Source organism: Cheilinus undulatus, linkage group 6, assembly GCF_018320785.1.
Source record: "Cheilinus undulatus linkage group 6, ASM1832078v1, whole genome shotgun sequence".
Lineage (NCBI taxonomy): Eukaryota > Metazoa > Chordata > Actinopteri > Labriformes > Labridae > Cheilinus > Cheilinus undulatus.
Genome location: NC_054870.1, coordinates 39244754 through 39272677, shown reverse-complemented (window position 1 = coordinate 39272677; position 27924 = coordinate 39244754). Strand labels below are relative to the sequence as shown.

The 27924-nt window shown below is 41.1% G+C and overlaps 1 protein-coding gene across 2 annotated transcripts in view; it reads left to right on the top strand.

The window, feature by feature from the left end:
* Positions 1 to 27924, top strand: part of slit1a (slit homolog 1a (Drosophila)) — a 166955-nt gene that overhangs the window by 78994 nt on the left and 60037 nt on the right. For both annotated transcript variants that reach the window (XM_041789473.1, XM_041789472.1), the window contains exons 5-9: positions 11785 to 11856; positions 12881 to 12952; positions 14057 to 14128; positions 17299 to 17462; positions 23664 to 23811. In XM_041789473.1, the coding sequence (XP_041645407.1) occupies positions 11785 to 11856; positions 12881 to 12952; positions 14057 to 14128; positions 17299 to 17462; positions 23664 to 23811 (528 nt within the window). The remainder of the gene's footprint in view (positions 1 to 11784; positions 11857 to 12880; positions 12953 to 14056; positions 14129 to 17298; positions 17463 to 23663; positions 23812 to 27924) is intronic.

Genomic DNA, 27924 nt, shown 5'->3' with positions numbered 1-27924 from the left:
TCCATACTCCTTCTCACCTCATTCTCCTCATGTTATTCACCATTCTCAATACCTTCCTTCCTATTTTATCTGACTGACACTGCAGGGTTGTTGTCTTCTGCACTTCCTCCACATGAATCAAAGAAATGCCTTTGCAATGATTTATTATGTTAACATAAGCAGGGTTCTCTTTTTTTCACCATAAAAGTCCAACGTTGCTTTTTCTTTGTTATTCAAGCCTCCCCTTGACCTGATCCTCCAGCCTTGGTTTCTTCACCAAGCTGCTGCTTGGGGGCTTAGAAAGAAAGCCAATGTATTTGTGCCAAAATGCAGTTCCTCCAGTTGCCACTTGTTTTTGGCTCCAAAGCGGAGTCACTGCAGTTAGACCCCATGTTAAACTGCAAGACTTTGCAAAGGAAAATAACAACCTTTAGATTAGTATTAGATAAATAACATGGCTTGCTGAGTGATTTAATGTACTAATGCACAGTGTAATAAAACAAGCCTGCTCTATTTTTATATGGGGATCTGCTTTTTATATTTAATGCCTCATTTGAGCTGTTTTTTGTGTTTGTGATCACAATAACTGGTTTGTTTGTTCATTCACTTTTTGTCATACTCGCATATTGATTTATCAGTGGTAGTCAGTACATGAGGGTCAGCACTGTTGATGAAATGACCAGCAGTCCTCAAAAATTTGAGCCATATAAGAAAATACTGGACATTTCCTTTAGACATGTTACCAATAACCTGCATTTAATAGCAATAAAACATATAAAAACAGAAAGCTGTGATACTTCACATCTGTGCTAAACCAGGACTGGGGGCACATTTTTCTCTCCAAAGCTGACCCAAGACTTGGACAATGAAAACAGAGTAAACCCGAGTAATTGTTGCAGCCTCCTTGTTTACACATATTACTCATGACCAGACCTTGGAAAGTATAGTGTCTAAAAAAACATAATGAAAATTCTGAGCTTTTCTTAACCCCAATGCAGTCAATAGCACAATAAATGCTTCTATGTAACAATTAACACCAGCGCTTCAAATGAACACCATTAGCTCCAAGTTAGCTCGTTAGCAAATTAGCGGCTACCATAACTTAGCAGTTTACAACAGCCAAAAACATCCAGCAACAAATTGTACCAACAAATATCTAACCAGTGTCCCCTTAACAAGATGCCACCTTAAAACTCCACATTAAAGATGAAAATTGAGTCCTACTGTCCTCATATTAGCTATAAACTGATGATCTCAACTGTAACCTCAGCTAAAACAGTAAAATCCAGCCGTCATGGTTTATTTGGAGTAGTTGAGAAGAAAGGCAGAAGCATCCACTGTGGGTGATTTAGTATAGTCCTACTCTCCCTAGTGGCTTTTCCCACACTGCTGCTGATTAGCCAGGACGCCCCGAGCAAGCACTCCCAGCTTCAGGGAATTGAGATGGCCCTCACCATTGGCCCTAACGATTCAAACAGGTCAGCAAAAGAGCAAAAGTATCTATTCTGTCATGAAAAGCTTTCAGGTTTTCTTTATTTGATGAAGATATGTGGTCCGTTTCTGATACAACTTACGCTATACTTTATCATCATCTGACCCAACAGCTACACTGAAGGCAGCCATTGCTAACAGCAAACTGTACAACTGAACCCCTGTAGCTACCACCTCGCTTGCCATCCTGCTCACTCCTCCCAATCCAGAATCATGCCGCTCAAAAGGCAGCATGACAACTGCCAATTGTTTATAAAATGCCCCCACTAACGACGGGGTAACATCTTATCTTCCATTATTTATATAAACCATTTTATCTACAGATTGTCTTTTAGAGCGTTTTTATCTCAGCTGCTAAGCCAACTAAACTTAATCTAGATCCATTCAAAGGAAAAATTGAATGTTTTTAAAGGATTTTAGGGTCTTTAAATGCTGAAATTTCAATTAGCATGACTTTGATATAACAGTTTCACATAAATATCAGATAATGGATCTTTTTTTTGTGCATAATTACTGTGGAGTGCTGTTGATCATCCCTGGATTCTTTAATATCAGGAGTACTGCTGCTTTGGTCCCACAACTTAATGAACTTTTAGCACTCAAGCCAGGGACCAAAATAAAGACAACACTTGAATGTGGACATAATGTTTAGTTTTCTCTATTTATTTGAATGCATTGCTCTTTATTTGCTGAGTCCTGACTCATTTGTTGGTACATTTCCAGGTCCAGCCACTTCTTTCAGAAAGGCAGCCGTTTATGTGTGCGGTTGTTTATGTGTGTGTGTCTACTTGTGGGAGGAAAGAAGTAGTTAGCAGTTAGAAGCAGCACACTGCCATTCTTTTAACAGCCCTCACACACCTCATTAACTCGCTTAATGAGTAAGTAATCAAACACATTCCCCCTCTCTCTTTCTGCCCCTTTCTCCCACTTTAAATGGACAAATAAAATTAAGAGCATTCAGCAAGGATAAACATTTTCTTATCATTCAATCAAGTTGAGACGTCAGGGAAACAAACTCTATTTTAGATGCAGGCACTAAAATAGATGCACTTACACAGGCACAACAAACAGCGACTTTTCCAAGTTCAGCAGTTATTTATCAGTATGAAATCAAACCAGTCACAAATGGGGTGGTTAAGCTTGTTTTTAGTGGATATGCTCCATTATTTTTAAGGAAATTTGGTAAGAACAGTAGCTTGACGGTGAATAAATGTGTCAGTTGGCAAAGGTACAACTCATCGGGAGCTGAATTTCAGAGACACATAAGGTTAGCAACATCTATTTTTCAGTAACCTTTTCCTTGAGTTGCTTGGAGTGTTCTTCTGTATTGATGGTGTTATGGTAGCCAGGAATACTGATTAACCAGGGATTTGACCTTCCAGACACAGCTGTCTTCATTTTGTTATCACTTGAGAAACATTCACCACACTCAGGTTGTCCCCATTTCACTAATTGTGAGACTATTAGCACCAGCTGGCTGGACCTCTGTTGAAATGGGTCAGGTACTTTAATTGGCATGAATGTTCATCACTGTAATTTTGCATCACATATTTTTATTTATGACGTTACTTTATATAAATCTTTTTCTATTTTACATTAAAGTGTTTTAAAATATTTTTTGTCAAAAAATTGAATTGCCATGATTGATTTAGAAAATCAGTACAAAGGTAAAACATTCAAGAGGGTTAATACTTTTTATCGGCACTGTAGGTGCCCTTAAAAGAGTAACAAAAAGTCAATATCAACATGGCTTATGTAAATGTTAGTTCACCAGTAAAGTGCAAAGAAAGACAGAGAAGTAAGTCTTTGAAAAGTAGAACCAGTGTGAATGGGGTCATTAAGGAGGGCCTTTATTGCAGAGCAAATGGCTCCATATAAATCCTTAAATGGCAGTGTGTGTATTTCACTTCAGTGAAACCTTTAAAACCCACATATCAGTACATCACATCATCTTGTCTGATTTATGATCCCCTGCGTCAGCCGCTGTTGTCAACCAACTGTGGAGGCAGAGGTTGAGAAATCTTTGGGATATGAATGAAGCGATTGTTTGTCTTAGTTTTTAAGCATGTGTGTGCATGTGCATAAGAATGTTTTCATTTGTGCATTACAAGATGTATATTACTTACCCACATTATGGAGCCTAAAGCCCTGAGGGTTTTAACAAAAGAAGGCTGTTTGTCCTGTTGCAGCATCCCCAGAAGGTCCTCTATTTTTGGCTCTCTGAAATACAGATGAAAGAATTTAAAGTGTGATTATCATAAAAACTATGCTAATCTTAGATTGGTTATGCAGCCTCAGTAGGTATTTGTGTCATGCAGAGGAAGGTTGAAGTTGTACAGTATTAGTCTGGTGTACAAAGATAGAGATCAGAGGTTAATGATGTGAATCAGACAGGAACCAGACATTACCTTCAGCGCGCGGCTAATCTGCAGTCCAGGCGCCTTTAGCTACGTCTGATAATGTTGCTAATTATTCCAGATATAGACTCTGCAGGGATTCTTGTAAATAGGCATATCAGTAGCTGAGTTTATTGTCAGAGTATGCTGACTGAACAATACCCTAGTTTGAGGTCCGGCACATGTGAAACTTTAAAGATCCTGACCGCAGCGTGTTAGAGGCTGTAGTTCATACTGCGAGGACACACCTGAAAACATGTGTTACCTCACCATTAGGGCTACAATGGGAATGAACTGTGAGCAACGTCACCTCAAGAGAGCCAGGCTGCATTAATGAACTAACTGCCCACTTGGAGGGGTGTAGTGCTTTAAGGTAAATCTATACCAGGTCTAACAGCACTCACTTTCGCTCGCTCAGGCACTGCTTCACACACCTGTAATGAAAAAAGGCTGCTCGGCATGCTGTGTGCAGGAAATAAGGAAACAAAAAATAAGTCATGTCTGACATCATTACAGCTCTCTGTGAGATGCCAGGGGGCCTGGAGTCAGGCTGGTGGCTGCAGCCATGCCGCAGGATATTCTTCATAGCATTGTAATGAGTGTTTGGAGGGAGTCTGGGAGCGGCGTGGCTCTGACGCTTTCCATGAGTCCTTTTAACCTGAGTAGAGCTGTGCAAGTCTGGAGGTTAAGACCTTTGATGCCTACTTTTTGCTTCTGCAGAACCCAACAATCTGATGACCCCGAGGGTAGCTGAAACAATAAACTGACTTATGCTCTGGAAAGTGTATATAGGCCTGCAGAGATGGAAAATAAAACTTGGACTATGAGGAGTCTTTTACAGGTTATGAAACAAACTCCATTTAGTGCTAATTCTTCTGTGTGACCTACAAAACAAACTAGAACATGAGGAGAAGATTCTCTGGCTTTTTCTTAATGGTTGCTTTTAATACCTATGTCTGATTGATCATATCCCAATGAAGCAGTTTACTCCTGTAATCCAAAGGAGTCTTCGTCAACAATTTCCCCAGCATTGTTAAAGTTTGACTTAATGACTTAATTATTTGTTCCCCATATTTTTATTTTGCATCAGCTGACTTCTCTCTTGGGCTGTAGTTTAGGTCTGCACAAAACCCTCATTGAATCTAGTTAGTTAGTTAGAACCAAAGTTGTGTCACTCACTGTTTGGTTGCGCCATTGGAACATCAGGTTCATCTCAACTAGAAGAGTTCAAACTTAAAAAAAGGGGTGAAACAACATTTTAGCTTCATGTCAACATATGAGTGCAAAACTCTCAACTAAAACATAAGGCAGCTGAATAGTACATGACATCATTGCCTAAATTATCCCTGCTCATGCCAAACAAAGCTTAACCAAAAAATGAAAGTCAGCATACATTTCTGAGGGATGTAATTTATCCCTAAACCTGATTTACACTTCTGCAAAGCCTCTCTCTTGTGCATGGATGGTGATTATATTATGGGGTTAGACCTCTGTACAGGCCAGTCAAGCTCTCCTACACCAAACTCATCAATCCATGTCTTAATCCTTCTTTGTGCACTGGAGCACAGTCATGTTGGAACAGAAAAGAGCCTTCTCCAAACCTTTGCCACAAAGTTGGAAGCATAGCATTGTCCAAAATGTCTTGGTATACTGAAGCATTAAGATTGCCCTTCACAGGAAATAAGGGGCCTAGCCCAAATCCTGGCAACAACCATAGACTGTAAAAAGAACTGGACAAAGTCTGTGTGACGTCAGCCGTCTGCTTACAATAGGCAGACTCAAACAGCTTTTGAAGCCAATCCACAGGGGCTTCCTTATTAAAATCGCTGTCTCAACCAAACTTTGGATTGACCTAACAGCCCACCCACTAACTGGACTTCCTGTCAGTTAGCTAGCTAGCATCTTGGTTGACAGAAAGGTAGCCACTAACTGTCAAGGTATCTGTCAATCAAATGAGAAGCGCCAATAGGTGCGCAGTGAAGTTTTTCCTCAGTATAATCGAAACGATTGTGGTACAAAAAAATTCAACCCCAGTACAGTGAGAGGACATACAGACATTAGTGAATGAAACACGTTTGATTTTTTTGAACAAGGCTGTAAACCGGTTTATTTTTAGGGTAAAAAAAAAAACAGCTTTTTAATATGTTTTGTATACAGGACTTCTGGTGTTCCTGCAGCCAGCCTCAAGTGTACACTTGCAGTATTGCAATTTTTTGCATTTCCACATTGGCTTCATTTTTGAGGACCAGAGGTTGACGCTTGAAAACAACCCAATACCATTATCCCTCCTCCACCAAACTTCACAGGTGGCACAATGCAATCAGGCAGGTAATGTTCTGCTGGTGTTCCAAACCCAAACTTGGCCATCTGCCAACCAGAGAAGTGTGATTTGTCACCCCACAGAACACCTCTGCACTGCTCAAGTGTTGATGAGCATTACACCACTCTATCTGACGTTTGGCATTGGACTTATTAATATGAGGCTTGCATGCAGCTGCTCAGGCTTGGAAACCCACTCCATGAAGCTCCCAAAGCAGTTTTTGCGCTTCCTTTAATGCCAGTGGAAGTTCAGAAGTCTCCAGCTATAGTAGTTTGTGGTTTTTATAGCTGAGATGCTATTATTCCTAAATGCTTCCACTCTCAAATAAAATCACTTAAAAGTTGACTACAAAATATCCAGCAGGGATGAAATTTCATGACATTTTTTGCAAAGGTGGCATTTATCACAGGTACCACGCTTAACCGTCTCTTTAGAACGACCCATTTTGTGTCACAAATATTTCCAAATAGAGACTGCATGCCTATGTGCTTGATTTTATACACCTGTGGCAATGGCAAAGGATCTGATTGAAACACCTGAATTCAATAATAAACAGGTGTGACCAAACACATATATTGTGTACCTGGGTGGCCCGCTCAAGTATGGTCTTTATGCGGGAAACACAGGAAGGTAAGTCAGTACCTCTACATTTCCAAATGTCAGTAAATCTGTTCTTCTACTTGAGAAAGGAATGTCTGCAGTTTTCCAAATCTCTTGGCCTGACACAAGCCTGACATTTAAAGGCTGATGATTTAATATAAAGGATAAAGAGGAAGGACACCTTCTTTATCTTTCTGTCATTTCTCTCCATGCCACTTGGTTGTTTACAGCGTAGGGCCGCTTCTTGAGTGATGCACTGTGGTGGTATTTACTGAAAGACTGAAACATTGGATTTACTGTTATGACTCAGTAATGGAGCCAATGGTGGCCAATTTCCCTCTTTGTGGTGACTGTTCTCACATAATCGTGTCTGTTTTGGAAGGGATCAGTGCTTCCCCGAAAATCTGCCTCCAAACTAATCAGAAATGTCGAAAATCTCGGAGCCAACACAGTGAAGTCTGAGCTTAGAAAATACCAGTGAGGGGCAACCACAGACTATGTAAAATACAGCATGGTCTCCCACAGAAATGTCCTGTTTGCCGTTTTAAGAATGTGTAAATGCAGAAATGTAGTGTTTCTAAATTTAATAATGCTCTGGCTCCCGTAGGAGTTGAACCCCCTCGATAAATCCAGAAGACTCCAGACCATGACCACTGTGATTATTCTGTTATATGTGTCAGAGGAGAAGATGAACCAGATAGGAAGGCAATATAAGTAAATGAGAGAAAGGCAGACTTTCTGGCATGACAGATAGCATCAAATCTTGTTGTCATGGGGTCTTTTTTTGGGCATTCATTGCCAGAAAAGAACAGGCCTACAGTTACAGCTCGACCTCCCAGGACCTCACCATCTAATCCAATCAAACAGCACCATAAGTGGGAGCATATAGATCACTCCAGCCAATCGTGTTATAGCGTGCTAATAGGATTACGGGGGTTTTAGTGTGCGGATTCCACCCTAGAGCTTTCATTTTACTACTTACACAGATAGCATTGTGTTTGTATTGTCAGAGCTTTCCTGCCTTGTCTTTCATCCAAGTTCTCATGCCTGTCTCAATCTCTCTGCTTCTTTCTTCCTCATCTTGCTCCTGTAGCGCTGTGGAGCTTCTGTCACTCCATCAATTCATTATATTAGAAAGGTGGCAATTTTTCTTGCATGTCTGGCTGCTGTGAATTGGGTTGTGTAATACTAACAAAGAGACCAGCAACTGTAAAGATAATGGACAGTGACACTCTGCCATTCTTTATATCAAATTAACATATTTGGAAAAAGGAAACTACTGTAAGGCAATAGCTATTTAATTCAAATTTTTCCTTGCCAAGACTTTATGCGTTTTAAATTCTCCTCTTCATATCATGAGCTAGCACCGTTAAACTCTACTGTTATTTAGGCATAACTACTCATAGCTAGAGGGTGAATGAATGTTAACATTTGCTAATTATCCATATTTAATAAGAATGAAGCTATCATTTGTTAGCTACGTCAATTGTTAGCATAACTTCATAGCTAGGAAAGTATGACAACCCAGTGCAACATGACTGCACAGCCGGGCTGAGCAGTAAAAGACAACTGTTTTATGGGGAATAGGGGGAAAATGGACTGACTGCTTAATTTAGGGATATTTGTACTCAACAGAGATCTGTAATTTTTTCTAAAAACCCAGTGGAGTGTTGACATTGATATGTGGTCATAAATTGAGTTTCCTGACATTTATATGATCCTGATTTTAAGTAAATGAAGCAGAACCTGAAGACTTACAACAGCCCAGTTTATCAGTTTAATCGATTCAGCATGCTTGTCTTAGATTTTACCATTTTATTGCAACATGGTTTTACATGGCAGAGAAGGCTTTGCTCAAAAGATGCTCCCTTGGTTAGTCAAGCAGCATGCTTTGACTTTCCACCGAATAGATACATTTATGACTATGCATACTGAGTACAAGAAAATTAGTTCAAAAGCAATTAATACATAGTAGCATGAATCTCAATATGAGGGTGCAACAAGCTTTATGCTATAAAGGAGGAGGCTGGGGTTGAGGAGGTTAAGCTTTGCCAGCAGCAGCATGATGCATCAGCAGGGATTAATGAGAAGGGTGTCATATTTGAATTTTTCTCCAAATTTTTTAGGTGTATTTGATTTAACCCCAGTTAAACCTTCATTTTATTTCTAACATGACAACATGAGTACAGCTCTCAACTTTTATGTTATGTCATATTTACTGTTAAAGTGTTGGATATGTTCACGTCATGATTATATTCATCACAACTGACTACTTGTGGTGTCCACTGTAATAGCCCAGCTTCTTCTTGTGTTTTTATTAACGTACTGTTATGACTCCAAACATTTCAAGGACATATTCAATCAGCTGAGGATCTGTTCTGACTGTGGTGAACATCATCAAGATGTAATTATTAGAAAGACAGCACTTTTCAGCTGAAATAAAGCTGCTTATGCCCTACTGATTTCTGTCACTACTTTGAACCTTCTGCCACTCAGTGGAACAGCAGAGACTTGCGCTGCTGTGATATCGTCTATACCTCAGTTGTATCACAATTTCCATCTGTCATTTAAGCTGTCAGATATTTTCAAACGTACAGTAGCAGCAGCAGGAAAGTGACTGATTTAAGTAAAAATGCATTTGATTGCCTACCCTCTGAGAATAGCAAACATTAGCATTTAACCACTCAGGAATTGTTGCCAGGTTTATTACAAAGCACAATCAAACTTGTAAGCTTTCAGCCATTTGCACAGTAATAGTACCACTTGCACTTTTGCTGTATTCGTGAATTATTAGAGCTATCTCCCTCTTATTGTGTCAAGCCCTTATAGACACACACACAAAAAAAATCCTTGCTATTCACAAATGCCTCATGGTTTACAGCTGTGTGTGTTGTTGCTTTTGTTTTCGGAAGGTGTGGAGAAGGGGAGACGACGAGGCTAATTGGTCATCAGATACAGTGTACAAGCAGGTAGACCAAAAGCATTCCTCTCCCATTGAACCACCTTGATAAAAGGCGTTGCTTTCAACTCTGCACTTTGGTTGTTTTGCTAATGAGACCAAAAGAAGGAGCTGGAGGGTAGAGCAACTGTTCTGGCTCTCATCCTTGTTGTTTTGATGCTTTGGATGTGATTCTGCACAGTGTGGCAGAGTAGATCAATTATTGTTGTGTAATTGCCTAAATTGCCTGCTAACTGTGTTGCCGGTGTATCTCAGTGAAAGCAGATGTTATGCAAATCTGCAGAGGAAATAAAACTCTGAAACCTCAGATGATAAAATTAGATTGTGGCATTAGAGTGAATTTTTACGCTCTCTTTGAACACAATCCAACGATGTGTGTGTTTCTTTGACTCATCCGTACATTCACATCAAATTTTTATAGCACTTACTCTGCTGCTATGTGATGCAGTTAAGGTAATGAGACTGTTTGTTTATAAGTTTATCCAGCACATAAAGGTGCTTATTTTAACAGCATTTCCCTGCAGTGTCTTGCCAGGTTAAACACAGAGTTGTCTTTCAGTGGGATGAAGCTGTTTAACAGGAGCAAGACCCAGCATGTGTCAGGCAAATGCATACAGCTTGATCTCTATAGCACCATACTCTTCCTTCACATATTCCAGCATTATCAATCATTTTTCATTGGTTTGCAGTTGCCTTGGATTTAATATATCAAAAACAGAAACAAACAAATCCTTTTTAATTATAGTGTATTTGCAATGGCTTGCAGAGGGCTGTTTTAATTGCAGCCACACCATAAAGAGACAGTCACCCATTCATTAGATTCTGTAGATTGCACAACACAACCACTGTGGTGCGTTTTGCTCCCTTCTTTTGTACCCAGTTGAAACAATGTGCATGCAGTTTTCATCCCAAGGAAAACTCTGGAAATGATGACCCAATGGCGATGCTATGTGAGACTGATGTGTCCCTTGAGTCTTGGGAACTCATTTAACATCCCCCCATGGGGTTTTATAAGTGTGGATACTTTCTATGTGCATCATGGGAATGCGTGCTGTGGTGTGCATTAAAATTAAATAAGTAGATGTCATCAAAGTCCTACACAGATCACTTGAGTTGTGTAGTTTTATAGATTGTGGTGTTGTGCTTCAGTCTCTTTATGGGCGCTATAAGTACTCTGTTTACGTCTGTCCGAGCTGTGGGACCTCACCGTGGGTGTATGTATGTGTCACTGCAGGAGCCTCTCTGGCAGCACCCTGTGTGTGGAAAAGGGGCAGATCCTTTCTGAATGAGGTTAGCTCACCATTTAAACGGCAGACAAAAGAGCCTGCTAATTAAAACTATGGCTACTTGTGTTTCACTCACTCTCCTCCCCTCCTCTCCTCTCTGACCTTCCCTTTTTTCACTCTCTTACTTTCCACACACATGCACTTTTCAAATGCCTAATTTGCAACCACTGTTAAACGCTGCACACTCACACACAAGCATAATACTAAAAGGTAATGTCCCTTGTGCTGCAGCGTCTAAATGAATCCACCCCACTGGCAGCAAGACCCCTCATTGGTCACCGCCCCGCTGATTGTTTGTACGTTCTGTGTGCAGGCAGTGAGTTGGGCACCATCACCACAACCTGGTCAAAGCACAGAGAGGGACAAATTATAGCATGAGTGAACACCGGATAAAACAGCCACTGTAAAATAACCACTCCATTGTGAGCAGAGCTCTCCATGCAGTACCACACCTCTGGGTTTTGGCACACTCTGGAGAGAAACAAAATTACCCCGAGCTTTCTGTTCTGCTCTGATGAGTGCGGTCAAAGAGGGAGCGCCACTGAATAGAGTGTGAGTTCTGCTGGTTGAAAAGCATGCTTTAAATACTGGAAATCAAAAGTTAACATAGGAAATTGTTGAAACGTGTTAATTTTGCTTCCAGAAAAGGGTGCTTTTACAAAGAGTGCACACCCCGCTGAACCAAATAAACCAAGCCAAACCATCTTTGAGGGGAACTTGTGTGTAACCAGTGCTTTCTTTCTGTCTCTGCAGAGATCTGAGTGAGAACTTCATCCAGTCCATCCCAAGGAAAGCATTCAGAGGAGCAACAGATATCAAAAACCTGTAAGTACCTTTAATGTTCAGTAAGGATTATCTATTGACCACCTAATCAAAATAGAGACAAATCCTTAACCTGCCATCACCTGACCTCGCTACAGAGACAAATTCTCTGGAACCCCATAGTTCATTTGCAGTTTTCACTGAGCATAGATCCAAATGCCTCATAACACTGAAACCAGAGCAAAAACTTAGCTAACAGCAGAAAGCACCTAAACTAGGTTACAAGTAGTAATGCCTTACTTCCTCTGCTGCTTATTTAAAAAAAACATACAGACATTCTGCATTGCAGAATACCTAACACTAATCATGTCTATTCAATATGAGCTACCATAGGTGTGCCATGGCTGTAATCTTCAAAATGGAAATTTAAGGTTCGACTCTCTCTCACATGATTCCCCATTCATTTATCCCCATTTCTTACTCAACCTGCTGTCCTGTTCTTTCAATGAATCTTGACATTTTAGAAAGCTCTCAGACTGTCTGCAAAAGCATTAATAATCTATTAACTCAGAAATGAGTCAACTAAGAGTGAATAAAGACCCTTTTAAGTCTACTGTTAGTTAACACAGGTTACAGTTTAGTTCATTTACAGCTCATTATGTACAATTCCAGCATGCTACAAAGATAGTATTTATATGCCTGACTTAATGCCCCTCGCCGAGAGTGAAACAGTAAATGCATCTTTGTGTGTCTATCTGTTGTCTATTGTATATCACTCTGATTAAAACATAGTGCAGCAGCTCCCTGAAGAGGGCTCGTAGCTGCTGAGATTTACATCTTACCACTTTAGATGCACATTCACACAGATTTATGAGGTGCATCAATGCAGATAAACATTCACTAAAGTCCCCTCAGCTTCTCTTGGGGTTACATAAGCTGAGACGACTGCACCAGTATCGATTTACCATGAGCCATCAGTGCTGTACTTGTTGTATCGATGATTACAACTACCCCACAGGGAGACTGAAAGATTGTGTATGTGTCTTGTATAACAAAGCCTCTCTTTCTCTCTCTTTGTGTTTCACAGGCAGCTGGATAAAAACCACATCAGCTGCATTGAGGATGGAGCATTTAGAGCGCTGAGAGGCTTGGAAGTGCTGTAAGTGTCTGAAATGATGCTATCCTGCTTTGCATCGTTCCATTAAAGCACTTAGTTAAATTAAGATATTGTTTTTCCCTGCTGATAACCATAACTAATGTATACACAAAGTGTAGCGCTTTAATTAGTATGGCCCCAGTTATTATGCCAAAATACCCCCAGAGGGCCTCATAAGGGGGTCTGCATCACGGAGACCAAGCTCCATTAACTCATTGTTCCACACAGTTGACAGCAGCATTCCCCTCCATCACATTAACACACCCACTCACCTCCTCCATCTACACCCTACACACCCCTGGGCGAGCTCCCATCTGACAACAGAGCTCCAACCATCCTGGATCAAAAATCCCATTCAAGTGAGCGTTCCAGCCTGGATGCATCCAAGACCATGCAGTTTTTTTTAAACATTCAATTAATCATCTCCTGTCAGAAATCATAATCACAGGCCTCTCCACCTGAAACAATGTAAACTAGCAGAGCATACTGGGGGACAAAGGCACCCTGACAGCCTCGTTATTTCTACTGTGAAAGGTTGTTTTGTGTTTGTTGGGTTTTTTTAAGGGGGTGGGGAGACAAAAAAGCCATTAAAGGCTGCCTTCATAGTGTGGATGGATTGCAGATGTAGTGATAGGGTTGTCATAATGGTGTGAGAGAGGATGGGGGCTGTTTTTGATGGGTTCTGTATGTATAGGGTTTTATGGAGGGGGAGGACAGGTTGGGGAGCAGGTTGAAATATGGTAAAGGGTTATTAGGCTGATTGAAATGACCTGATTTTCTCGCTGCAGCTGATGCCCAGGGTTCGAGGGTGTGTCAAAGTGTGTGTTTGTGTGTTTCTCGAACTACAGGATCATGCCTTTATGTGCATGCATATGTGTATATTTGCATGCCCGACTGTATGTGTGCGTGGGAGGTGTGAGGGCTCCCCATCTGTGTTGAATGAGGTGTTACATTCCCAGCGGGATGCCACAAAGAGAGTGAATGGGGGATGGATTTCTAAAGAGGGCATAGTAAGGAAGGGCAGAATAAAAGTCTTTTAGAAGTATGGTTTGAAATATTCCCCATCTATGCTGATGATGTAACTTGTATGCTCTTTTCCCCTAACAGAACGTTGAACAACAACAACATCAGCAGCATCCCTGTCTCCAGCTTCAACCACATGCCCAAACTTCGAACCTTGTAAGTCACACGTATCCAGTGTGGTAGTCTTTTAAACATCAAAGATCTGTCAAGTTGCTTCAGGACCAAAACCAGAATAGCTATAGGCCTCAAGTTTAGCCTAAACTGTGTTTTATTGTACCAAGAGTTGATGTTCTTCTACCTATAGTAAGTTTTTACAACACTTGTGTCAGAGGAGCAGTAAGAAGAGGTTTAGATTAAGCGAGTCCTGTCATTCTGGTGATCAAAATGTGCTTTGGACAAACAGAAATCTTTCCCTGGATGATTTTTGCTTCATGCATAAGCTGTTTGTTTAGTATATGTACAAATATTGTTTTGAAAGATCCAAAGGGAACCCATTACTCATTACAACAGCAGATCATCCTGCATTATTATTGGAAATAGTCTGAGGTCAGACTGTTGCCTTGGAAACTATAAACACCTTTTGTCATCTAAGGTGACATTCAATCACTGTCCTAGAAAAATAGCTAAAATACATGACATATAGGCGCTAAATTAACGAGAGGATGAAAATCAGTTTGAGATTAACACACAATTATACCATGATTATTTATGGCAACAATCTTGTGTCTTAAACTCAGTCAAAGCAGCTCCCCCCAACAGATCTTTAACTGATGAAGTCAGGACGATCTCAGCTCCATCCATAAGCTACGTTAGCGTTAGCTTTAAATGCATCAGAGGCTAACCTCATCATCTTGGGTTCATTATATATAGGATGTGTTATTTACCTTTTTTTCTGTGAATGTAATTGCTGTTCAAAACAGTCATGACAAACAACAAAAATCCTTTGAAACAGTGTAGTTAGGGCTTCAGGGAAAGTTCTAGGAGATTTCAGGCATTCTGGGAGATTTCAGTTTGGGGTGTGCCACCAACACTTCATTTTATCCCTCCATTTAAACGAGAATCAGGACACTCTACTCCTAGATGCAAATGCACAATATATTAGGAGCCTTTGGGACTCTGTGCCCACCAATACCAACATTTTTATCTAGAAGGAAATTAATAACCTGGTATGCCAGATGGACTGTTTCATATATCCATATGGATATATTTCATATTCATCTGGAAAACCTCCAATACAAAGCATTTGAGAAGGGCAGAACTTTTCTAAAAGTTCTCAAAAGGTGACTGGATAAACTTTATGTCTTTTACATTCATGAATGGCCATTCAGAGCAACAAGACACAATGAGGTGGTAGACATGCACAGCTCAATGCTAACTGTGCAAAAACAGCTTATCTGCTAATACAAGCTTTTAGTGTGGCCCTTTGCTCTTGTTTTGATAAACAAAATGGGGTCCATTTCTGATCAAACTGCTGCTGTGGCTATATCCGAGCTAATCGCTCCAGCAGTAGCCATTGCATCCACTTTCACTATAACTACCCCCTCCCTAGGTAGAAATCATACTCAAGCAAGTCAGTGGAAGAGGGAAAACATCTTTTCTGTCATATTTGTCATGTTTTCTGTCATCCTGTCTGTCTTTCAGTGCTGTTCTTCGCTCTTTATTTCATAAAGAAATGCAGTCCAGAGAGAGAAAACAGAGAGATTAGCCAGATTGTTTCAGGCAGGTTCGTCTTGCAAGCTTCAAACTGATAAGTTAGTTCCCAGTTAGAGAATTATCTGGTAGTTGAAGCAACAGCAAGCCTCTAAATGGCTGGTTAAGAGACTAAAGTGGATGTAGTTTTATGAGAACTGGACAACATTTCTTTATTAAAAGAGGAGCAAAGAACCACACTGAAAGCTTTTCTTGGTGGAAAAAACTCTTGGGTAATAGTTTGATTTACCAACTGGCTTAACTGATGGTTAAAATGATAATGACTTTTGAGTTTGCATTATCCAGGTGACGGTGAGCCCCCACTGCATCATATCCTTTGTTGCTCTGATTGGTCCTTATGAGGGTGATTTGTCCAATCACCCTCTGACTTTTTTTAAAGGTTCTGCCCTTCTATGGAGTGTTGCCCAGATGGATGTGCAATATATCCCATGCCATGGATATGTGAAACAGTATATCTGGTGTGTCAGCCTACACAACTTATGAAATGGAAAGTGGAAGTAAACTGTTTTGTAATGGAGGAGTCAACACTTTCCATGAGAAACTCAACGTAAAAAATTAACTGGCAGTTCTAAGAACTCCCTAATAATGTTGCTGACAAATCCCAGTCATAGCTCAAAGCGACACCAGTCCCCGTGGTGGAACTGGTAAAGCTGTCTTTTATAATTGTCATGGTGTTTTGTTTGATTTCATTTTGCTGTTGCCTTTCTTTTTATTTGTTTTTGTTTGTTTTTAATGGATTCCGGAGTCTGTCAATAAAAATGATGATGAAGACAATATGACATTGGATCAATGCACAGTCTGGGATAATAGGTTGTACAGATCCAACATTTTCAGTTTCCAGTACTGGTATCAGTATCAGAGCAACTCTAATCCTACATTCCTGCAGGCACAGAAAAGAAAGTGCTGAAGTCTCATGATCTCTATGTGAGCAGATAGATTCTGTCGTTCCAGGCAGTGCTGGGAGGCCGCCATAACCACAGAGCACCACAGAAGGGTCTGTAGCAATGCCAGGGGCCATTATCCCCTCCATCTAAAGCACACACTACAACAACTGGCCCAGATAGACACAAGTAGCGCCAGAAGCCTATTGTGTATTGTGCATTGTATGTGCTTACTAAATCTAAAATTATGTACAAATTAAAACAATTATGCCGGCTGAAACTCTCAGAGCCGTGACTCTGCTGTTCTTGTGGTGTATTTTTTAGGCTTCCATGCTCCCAGTGGGGTATTATTATATAGCCTTTCTGTTTATATGTATACTATATGACTGAGCAAATGGGTTTGCAAGCAAGCATACGTGCTCGCGAGGTCCACCGCACCACAGCAGGAGCTATTCTCGAAAAACGCAGCATTCCAGGCATGCCATGTTTGGAGAAATTGGGTTTAGAAAAGTCCTCTTTAGTGTTTCTCTTTTTTAGCATGTGCCATTTACAATCATCCTTGTAGCGTATCATTTAGTGCGTTTCGCCGCAGGGATCCAATCTGATGAGTTCTGGGAAAGAATAGACACTTTTTTGTGCTATTTGGGAATGCAGCTGGTGGTGTTTTAGATAGCATGGAAGGCAGTGTTAATCTTAAAATGCATGAAGGTTGATTTTGTTTCTCTCTTTCTGCAGCCGTCTCCACTCCAACAATCTGAACTGTGACTGTCACCTGGCTTGGTTGGCCCAGTGGCTCAGGCAGAGGCCGACAATCGGTCTGTTCACCCAGTGTACCTCACCTCCTGAGCTCAGAGGACTCAATGTGGCAGAGGTGCAGAAACATGAATTCACCTGCTCAGGTAAGACTTGCAGAGTCATTGATACAAAAACAAGCAGTATGTTTAAATATAGGGAGATTGAGTCAGTCCGATTAAAATATACTCCCCTCAGGGCGCAGGTGGCCGAGTGGTTAAGCCATGTCCCATGTACGCGGATGGCCAGGGTTTGAATCCGGCCTTAGGCCCTTTACTGCATGTCTCTCCCCTGCTCTCGTCCCTGTTTCCAACTCTATTGACTTTTCTCCTCTTATCAAATAAAAAGGCACAAAAATGCCCTAAATAAACCTTAAAAAGAAAAAAAAATACACTCCCCTCCAAAAGTACTTGAACGGTGAGGCCAATTCTTTAATTATGCTGTAGACTGAAACAATTGAGCTTGACATTAAAAGGTGAGTATGAGACAAGAGATTTACATTTCAGCTTTTACTTGCATGTATTTACATCTGCATCCGATACACAATGTAGAAAATATCACCTTTTGTTTGAACCCACCCATTTTTCATGTGAGCAAAAGTATTGAATTAGTGACTGACAGGTGTGTTGTGTTGCACAAGTTCGTCCTATTACATTGATTATTTACACAATAATCAGATTGCACTGAATGTCCACATTCAGTTTCAGATTTGGGTTTGCCTGTGCAGACTGCATTTATAGTCTTCCCCTCTTATAGGTGGCCCTCTTCTGAGGAGTTTATCTATGGCCATGTACATTGAGATAATGCTATAACAGAACTGCATTGTGTATTGTTTATTTGGCTGAATATTTACACCATAAATAAAAGAAGCTAGTTCCCCTGACTCAAATAGAAAAGAAATCGCAACATTTTTATTGCAAATATGGACACTTTAATCAGATCATCAACCAAAAGCGCCCTGTCCAACCTCATAGATGTTATCCTCCTTCCTCTAGTGTTGTGTGTTTTGTGCCAGTGCATTCACCTGGCAGCCACCTGACAGCTCCTCTGCCCTCCGGCAACCCTACGGCTCTCCTCTGGCCCCTTTCATGTGTCTCCAGCTTCCACGAGCTGGCAGCAGTGCCAGGAAAAACACTCTGACATATCAAACACACACCGTGGTACCTCTCTACCTCAGTCGTCCTTATTATTCACGGCCTCTCACCTTCTGGCAGAAAGGATTATTTTGTCTTTGAACTCGTTGTGTCTCTCCTGATGTGTGAGAGAGAGGCAGAAAGAGCATGTGCGTGTGGGCGTGGCAGGTTATCATATCAGGACAATGGAAAAACAGCATGAGAACTTGACTCCCCACAAGGCCGTCTCACTCTCGGCACCAGCTGCGAGGGGTGTTTGCATCTACGTTTGAGTGTGTTTGTGGGTGTGTCTCTCCCTCTCTCTCTCTCCACGGGTTGTGATTTTTACGCAGCCATACGGCGTGACAGCACAGATCATTAACTATTCATCGCCCAGGGAAAGAAAGTCAAAGCGTGGGAGTGTAACGATTCCAGTTTGGAGAGGGGCTCTCAGGGAAACTTTGGGGACTTGCAGATGCAGGAACAGAGACATGAAAAATGGAGGATGTCATATCATGTTTCGGTTGTCATTTATGGGGTCGTCTTATACAGTTTCTCTATAAAATCTCGCCATATTGAGTAGTAGAGATTCACCTTTCTTCATAGTGAACTTTTATTTGTTTTTAAAGTGTGCTGTTTTATCTTTAGGCCAACCTCACTCCAAATACAGCTGGAACTTGGTCTAGTTTAACTTTTTTCTTTAAAATCTCAAAAAAAAAAAAAAAAACATATATATATATATATATATCTTGGCCCAGTAAGTAATAATGCTTCAAAACATGTGTGCTTATGAAGCCCACACCTGTCCACGTCCCTTATAATCTGCATTTACAGCAGGAGAAATCTTCAAGAGTTGGGCTTTTGCATGATGGGGGCTTCCAGATCACTATGTTTAGCATACTTATACCAATTTCTGGTTTAAACTGGTTGTTATCATATATTTGAGATTGCTCACAGAAAAAGAGAGAACAATATCTTTTGCTGTGCCGCTCTGTAAACAAATACACGGTCATGCATTCACATAAACACATGCTCCCTGTTTTTCCCTGAGAGGATGAATGACCAGAGGTTGAACTCCCAGTGAAGGACTCATTAGAGACCGGCTTGCTGGCACCCACACATACTGAATACACACATGAACTTCCCTCTTTCTCTCATTCTTTCTGTTTTTGTTGCACGTTCGTTGTTCTGTGTAGTTTGTGCTGCTGTTACGAGGCCAGGCCACCTGCGGGGGATTTGGGGCGGGGTGTCGCTGTGACGGAAGAAAGGAAGAAAAGGGGAAAAAAGAGGCATGTTATTGAAAGATAATGGGGTACAGCGCGAGTTAGTCATTGCAAATTATGCTGATATTCTGCCAAATTCCAAGCATCAGGACTGGTGTCGGTCGGTACGTTATTTTTTTCTCACAGACAGATGTATATCCTAATACATTAGCTTAATTCTAACAGAATCAGAATCTGCTGCATTAGGTTGCAAACTCAGTCACCCACATTTACCTCTGTAACATGGACTGCCCTTCGCACTCAGCATTTCCAAGTCGAGCTCTGCTCAGCGCCGCCCACCTCCTTCATAAAACTATTTCTTATTTTGAATAGAGGACTCAATAGAAAAGCACCCCATAAAGCATGTTTATGAAACAGAAAATTGTTATTTTGTTTTCAGAATGCATTTTGACGTTACAATACTAACATGCTGTAGTGCCATAGTATTTGAACAGAGCTTGATGGTGGCTGAAGTCTATTGGGAAACATACAAAAACATCTTCTCTGCTAAGAGAAGCTTTTGGTGTGGCTGTTTACTCTTGTTTTATTGAAGAAATGTGGTCGAGGTCTGATAAAAGTGTTACTGTGGCTAGATCTGAGCTAATATACTGACTCACACTAAAACTAACTTGATTTTCATGGAGTGACATGATTCAAACCAATCAGAGCATCATCTCTTATTCCCTTCGAGAACCAAGTGTTGATGCTGACTGTTGTATTGTTATTCTCGGTGGGCTCTTTAAAGGGGACATATTTCACCCTTTTGGTCTCAAAGGTCCCCAAAACATGCCTGTGAAGTTTGTTGCTGAAAAACACTCCAGTATTGGATTTTTGCATGTCTACAAAATCCTCTGTTTCAGCCCTGCTCAGAACGAGCCAATTCTGTGTCTGTGGCTTTAAATGTTAAAGCTGTCTGACTCCGCCCCCTGACTCCACCCCTCTCAGGAAATGGATGTTGCTGGATGTGGATGAGGGCGGATCTTTCTTTCAAGCGGAGAGGGCCAACTGTACCTGGGGGCGGGGCTAACTCCCCACATGACATCATGAGGGGAAAATCTGAGAAGGGCTTATTTTAGCATACATTTTCTGAAAGGTGGTGAAAGAGAAGGGGGGAGGAATGGATTTTTCTGATTCTTGGGGGGATTGTGGACAGGCCAGGGCCACATATATTTGTTAAAAAAGTCTGAAAAAGTGATTTTTGCATAATACGTCCCCTTTAAACTTCTCTTCTTCTGTTGTGCCACTGAGCACACACAGAACACTGTGCAAAATATGTTGTTTGAGGATTTGAAGTTATGTTTCACTGTTCATTTACTATTTAAACAACACGAGCACATGGTGTCAAATCAACATCTGCATCAGATGGAAATTAGGGGAGACACCTGCACTGCATGCCTTTGCGTTTGGAAAGAATTACAATTTTGTAAATTCTTGTCAGTAATGAGCAACACTTTTACTACTTCACATGTAGGAAAATGTTACATTTTCCCGGCAAGTCATCCACCAGAAAAAAATCCCTTAAAATCACCTTAAATTGAACAGTCCAAACCCTAAATCTGGGGCTCATTATTTCCTTTAATAAAGTTCTGAATATTTATTCAGTATCTGTGGTTCATAATTCAAACTTGTAAAGTTATGTTTCAAGGGCAAACATTTTTAATCTTAATCACTACCTCTGGTGCATGGCCAGCGGCTCATTTCTATTTACTTTTCATTTTCACTTTTCGTGACAAGAAGCAGCTTCTGAGCTCTTCTCACCACATACTGATTTTGTTTATTTGAAAATGAGGACCAGCTTTATTCAGAGTTTTTGCCGAAGTCTTGCTCAATATTTAGTAATTAGAGACTGATGAGTGAATGGTAAAAATGATCTGCTATTTTCAGGCATCCTAACTGACTTATAATCATCTGAAGCTTTAATAAAGTGGCATAGTTATGTGTGAATGTGCACAGCTGTGAATTTATCAACCCAAAGCATGTCCATGTAAAGCCTCTCTGCTCCTCTTGATTATTTTCAGGAGAGGTAACTGAAACTAAGAGGATGCTTATGCCAATTTAGGATTATGTGACAGAAAATTAATGACTATTGCGGTGAATTAATGCTCCCAGGGTATTATAAATGAAGTCAAAATATTATGTTTGAAATGAGCCATGAGTAATAAGTCGCTTCAGGGCTGGAATAAAATACGACTCCTGCAGTGGGAAACAGGGAAAGATGACTGTACAAAGAGAAAAACATAGGGAAAGAAGCAGTCAGGCCAACTGTTGTACTGAGAGAGAATCTGAGGAAGGAGAGAAACGAGAAGACGCCAGGGATAACACTTTGAAATAATGATGAGAGAAATGAGGCGGGGTGAGGTTAAATGTAAAGACTAGTGAGAGAAATGAACGGGAGGTAATGGGCTCTGTGACAGTCATTGGCAGAGATATGGGAGAAAAAAATGGCTGAAAATGAGGATGCTAAGAGAAGTGAGAGAAAGCAGCTGGAGGAGGGGAGAGCGATAGAAAGGTGAAAGCAAATAAAAGAAGGGAAGTGGGACGGGAAAGGGGTGGAGGAGGAGGATGGGAAAGAGATAATGGGGAAAACAGCACAGGGGGACGAACGCACATCAAACAGCTTCACCTCAAGTATACCTGTCAGGGAGCTGTCATTGTTAAGGCCGCTCCAGCTGTGCTCTGCACTCTCCCTGATCCCAGACCTGTCAAATATGCCATGTTAGATCAGAAGGGAGTTTTTCTCTGCCCTACACCTGATCCCAGATCTGTCAAAGCTCTGCCATCCCAGATCACAAGGCCTCACATGACGTGGGCTGAAGCAGGAGTTGATCCATGCTTTTTCTGGTATTTGTTGTCTTTACCTTACTCCCAAAAGCACCCTAAGGTGATTGATAATGATTGGCCGGCTGACCTTAGCTTTTCAGCTGAATGTTCCCAGGGCTGGAGCCAGTTGTTTCATGGTAAAGCTAAACGTTTGGCGGCGATCGTTCTTCCTATTTTGGGGAGTTTTTAAAAATGGTGCTTTCTCTGTCGCTGACTCTCCTCATCACTCACTCTGTCTTCCTCTCCGCCTTCACTCTCTCGCCAACATCCTCCACACAAGCTGAGCGATAGATAGGAAGGTCATCAAATATTCATGGTTTGAAACCCGGATTAGTAATGCTGTGTAAATGAGGCCATTTAAAAGTCTGTTTTATTCATTTTATCTGGGTTAGGCTTACATGCACACATCTTGTACACACAAACCAAAAAATGCCGTACTGGCAGAGCGAGAGGCTGCTCTTCACCGTAGCATTGACAGAACAGGTATCTGGAGACAGCGTGATGGGTTGTGTGCTCTGTATGCAAATTGAAAAAGTTGAAGTGTTTTAAAACAAATGGAGAAGAGGTGGGAGCTGTAACGCTGAATGTGCAGAATGGCATCAGTTCCACCCAGAGATCGCAGACTCAGGAGGAAAATTTGCAGAGAGATCAATGGATGTTATTGGGAGGCCTTCAATCGCCACCCCAACTCTATTATTCATGTCCTCCTCCTCCTCTCAATATACTGTGGTGCTCCTTTGATAGATAACCTACTTTCTTGCCCATCGATTCTCAAGGCTGTACAATAAATTCAAGAGCAGGATGTTTCATTTCTCTCCCTCAATGTCAAAACATCCCTGTGAATGTGTGTGCATTTGCAATTCACTTTATAAAACACAAAGGGTTGACAGCAAGAGCAGCAGCGGAAGAGTTTGAGCTGCACATCAATGCGAGAGCGGCTCCATGTCACCGCACAAATCCTCTGGCAAACAATCTCACCCTATAATCCATCTTAGAGTCATGCTTAACCCAAACAAATCCACCTGTGCTCACACACCTGTAGGAGCTGGATATCCCTCTCTTTAAATCATAGTTCCTCCTGTTTAAGCTCTCTCTCCTCTTCTGTTCTCTACAGGTCATCAGGACTCTAACAGCCTGCAGCCGTGCAGCATCGGAGGAGGCTCCTGCCCGGCCATGTGCACCTGCAGCAACAACATTGTGGACTGTAGAGGGAAGGGTCTCACTGCCATCCCAGCGAATCTGCCTGACAGCATGGCTGAAATGTAAGAAAAAAATCTGTTAAGCTGTCTTGAAGCCATGTACAGTCCTTTTATAAAAAAGAGAGAAAATACAGCCCATCTATTTCATTGTAACTGTAGCTCTCTGCCTCTTCCTGCATACTTTCCTGGCAAATATGTAGTATAACTTTTAACATGAGCTAAAGTGATTGTAACCATTATAACACAGCCAACAGTAATGCTTTTGCTACATGCTCTTTTGCAGTAATAAATGAATGATTGATAGGAACAACCCTTGATAAAGTATAGTCATAATCAATGATAAATTGCTTCACTAATTTCCTTCAAACTTAGTTCATGTCAGCTGTGGAGCAGCTGTGAGTACATGACAAACACACATGATGTAGAGTCAAACTAGCCATAAGTTATATATGTCAGGACTCCAGTTTTCATCAGCTGCTGTAATGACGACATCTACGAAAAGTCACCAGTTAACACAGTCGCTAATTAAATTAGATTGATACACCAGGAGGGCTATGACTATTGATTACTATGTTAGTTCTGATGCCAGTATTAACATTATAGTTAGGGTGCGAATTGCTTAAAAACCAGTGGGGTGTTTTCTAAGAAAAAAAGGGCGCATCTTGCAACCGGCCTAACATCTATTGCCTGGCATATACTGTGCTTTCAAACCAGTTTTCACCTGACTTTTAAGTCATGCTGTTGGTGTGCAGTTTGTGGTGACACAATGGCTGGTCTCAGCCTAATTACCAAATCCTGACATGGATGATTTTCTGACGTGTCTGATATTTCAGTCGATGACTGCACACATAGCGAGGGCTGAAATACTTACAAATGGTACTTCAAAAGGAAACTTTGATTTGGCATGATGAGGTTTTCAGTCACTTACAGTAGCAAATGCTGACATTAGACCACTACTGTTAAGGAGTTGGATGAATTCAGTCCAAACAGAGGCAGAGATAAAACCCAATCCAATTTGCACCCTGATGATAGCCACCTCCTTAAATGTTTCCATGTTTGTAGTTTACATCCCACACATCAGGTGGTTGTATATGCCCTGAGCTCTCTCATGTGCCCTGTAGTGGTATCCTCTAGTAACAGGCATTATGCAAAGGCAAATGTTTACAAGTATGCTTATGACGCAGCCAGATGCATACATGAAGACAAGTTTATCTCTGGCCTTAAACTTCCTAATAGTTTGCATGTGTCTTTTTAAGGATGATTTGAATCATAGTGAAGATAGTATTGAGAGAAAAGCCCAAGCATCCACACCTGCACTGTTCTTTCAAGAAAAGCTCTGCAGGCCATTTGCACATACATATTAATGATGCATATTGTTTTTATGTGTCTGTATATGCACATGCAGGGGTTTAACAAGGCTGAGAGATTCAAGCATGCATGTTTTATGTACACATGCAGCTCTTGCTTGCTTTTCTCACCCAGCAGGGAAGCATCCATCCATTTGCACTACACCTAGAGACACACATGCAGACATGGGGCAGACTGTGACTGCATGCTCTTATCGGATCAGATGGCTGTGAACCGCTAGTGAGCCGCTCTGCTGATATCCCTCCCTCAGTTTATCAGTCCTCCAACATCTGTCTGAGCATTAACTGTTTATGGTCTACATGCTATCAACCTATTGTAATTCCCAGGAATGCATGGCTAGACATTTTTTAAAGTAGTGCACTCTTTATACAGGGTTTATTGGCATGGCAGAGGTCTGTAGAAGTGGTACAGGACCACTGTGATTTATACACAATAAGAGAAGGAGTGGATGAAGGAGGAAAAATAGCAGTAATATTGCATGTTTTACCATGAAGCATGTGTGTGTGGCTGGGAGGACACTAAAGTTTCTAGGTCTCCTGCTCCCCATGGGGTCTGTTTATAAATACCCAGCTAGCATGGAAGTCACAGATCCCATGTTCCCCAACAACCCTGACCCATTTCTAGAGCAGAGCTGTGCTCAGTTTCCTAATTTGGACACACTTCTGTGTGTTCTTGTCTAATCAAATGACCACCCAAGAAACGATATAAAGCTTTTGTGAGGAAGTACGGCTGTGTAAATGTTGGTGACCCTTGTGGACAAAACAATACCTCCCATCTCTTTACCCTGTGATTGTGTAAGTGACGAACATTTTTCTCGTTTTCTTTTAGCAGGGAAATTATTCTTAATCTTTTCAGTGGAAAAAGGCTGTGCTACAGGGTGCTGTTAATGTTTTTTTCCTGACACCTACACAGCAGCAGAGTTTACTGATCTTAACTTTGTGTAAAGCAGTAAAATATGCATTTTAGGTTTGTTATACAATGTAAGACTTTGTTTTTAACCACCAGGCAAAATTTCAATAAAGAAAAAACCACCAAGGATGTAAAAACATGTTTTGAAATCAGAAGATTAAGTAGTTATCTTTACTCTGAGATGCAGTGGGTCTGTCCATAGAATGTTCTTAAACAAGCCAACTTGTGAGATGGACTGACCTCATTAACGGTCTAAAACAGCAGTTCAAGTTTAAAGAATTCTGACATCCAAAAAGGCGCACTTGGAAGATGAAGGCGTATGTAAAAAGCAACGCTGCAGAATGTAATGTTGAAATTGATTAAGCTGCATTGAGGCATAAGAAAAAAAAAAGATGCTAAAGTGCTCCGTGACTTCTTATATCATTGTATTACTAGGGGGCTAAGGCACCCTAGTGTGTCATCAAGCCCCCTTTTGGCCCCTCCCAAACTAATTTAAGGTCTAAATCATTGATTCAGTCTCTTTTTACTATTTACAGTGAGTTGTTCCAACACATTTATACAGTCATTTGCATATTTTTTAGGCATGTAGACACTAATTATTTATCACATGGCCCAGTGTGCCACAACCCGAGTCAGAGCTCAACACATGTCTACCCATATGTATGTCACTCTGCAGCCAAGGTCAAGCTTGACAGCATCTCTTTAATCCAGGCCTTTTCAAACCTGGTGATACACTCCAAGAACACCTGTGATTTTCAGTCCCTAGAGACATCCACAGCGTGACCAGGGGCTCGTGGCAACCATAGATATCAAGACGTAGATGCCGCATTCGCTATCTGACGGTACGTCTACGAGATTAGAAATCACATGACTTGTCCTGTGGGGACTTTTACCTGTTGAGACTTGAGTTTTCCTTATGTAGCTCTCTCTCTGCCCCCCCCCCCCCCATGGATCATCTGATGATCAGCTCAAAAAAGTTTACTGGAAAAATGCCCTGACTTTTTGAAATCTGCTCCTTGCTCTGCGAGTGTTTAAGTCAGAAATTCATCCCCTACATAAGTAATTAAGCCAAGATCGGCTGTTGTGTCTTCACAAACTACACACCACAAACTCAAAAATCATCAGGTGAGAAAAGGCGTGAAGGCTCACAGTGTATACCTGCCTATAGATTAAAGACCAGTTACAAGATGAGAGGGAAAGAAATTATCTATATAAATCTATTTGGAGAGACAAAAACTCTTAATTATAGATTCTAAATATTCATTTACATCTGATGTTCCCTGTACATATAGATATATGCAGGGTTTTTTATTTAAAGTTGATCAGACCCACAATCAGTACCTTGATTTAACTCCATTAAGTAATCAGTATCATGTTCAAGCTTTCAGCTTTATAACAAAACAAATTTCATGTAGATTGGGTCAGGATTAAGCAAGGTAGGGCAGAATTTAAAAGGGAAGTAGACTTATTTATATTGAGCGTTCGCTAATCCTGCCCAGTCCAAGATGGCAGTCCGGCAGACGCACAGCGGCTATGTTGAACAGCCACGGACGCGGCATCTACGTATCCATATCTGTGGTGGCAACCCTACTACCCGCCCAGACAGTACCCTAGGCTGTGCTTACTCACCACATCCACCCCTTATTCCACCCTAGAGGTGTGGACTTTCTTATGTTTTCAACAGATTAATTTCCCATGCTCCTTGTAATATGCAAGGACATGCAGAGCACAACCTAGGTTGTGTTAATCCTCCCTCCCCCCCTCAGGCAGGCTTACTTGCCATTACATGCCCTCAGTTTTTGGCCCAAACATGCCTCAAAGTTCTGCACAGTACTGTATGTTTTGTGGTTAATTTCCTACAATGCTTTACACAGCTCTCAGACACCCCCTCTTTCAGAC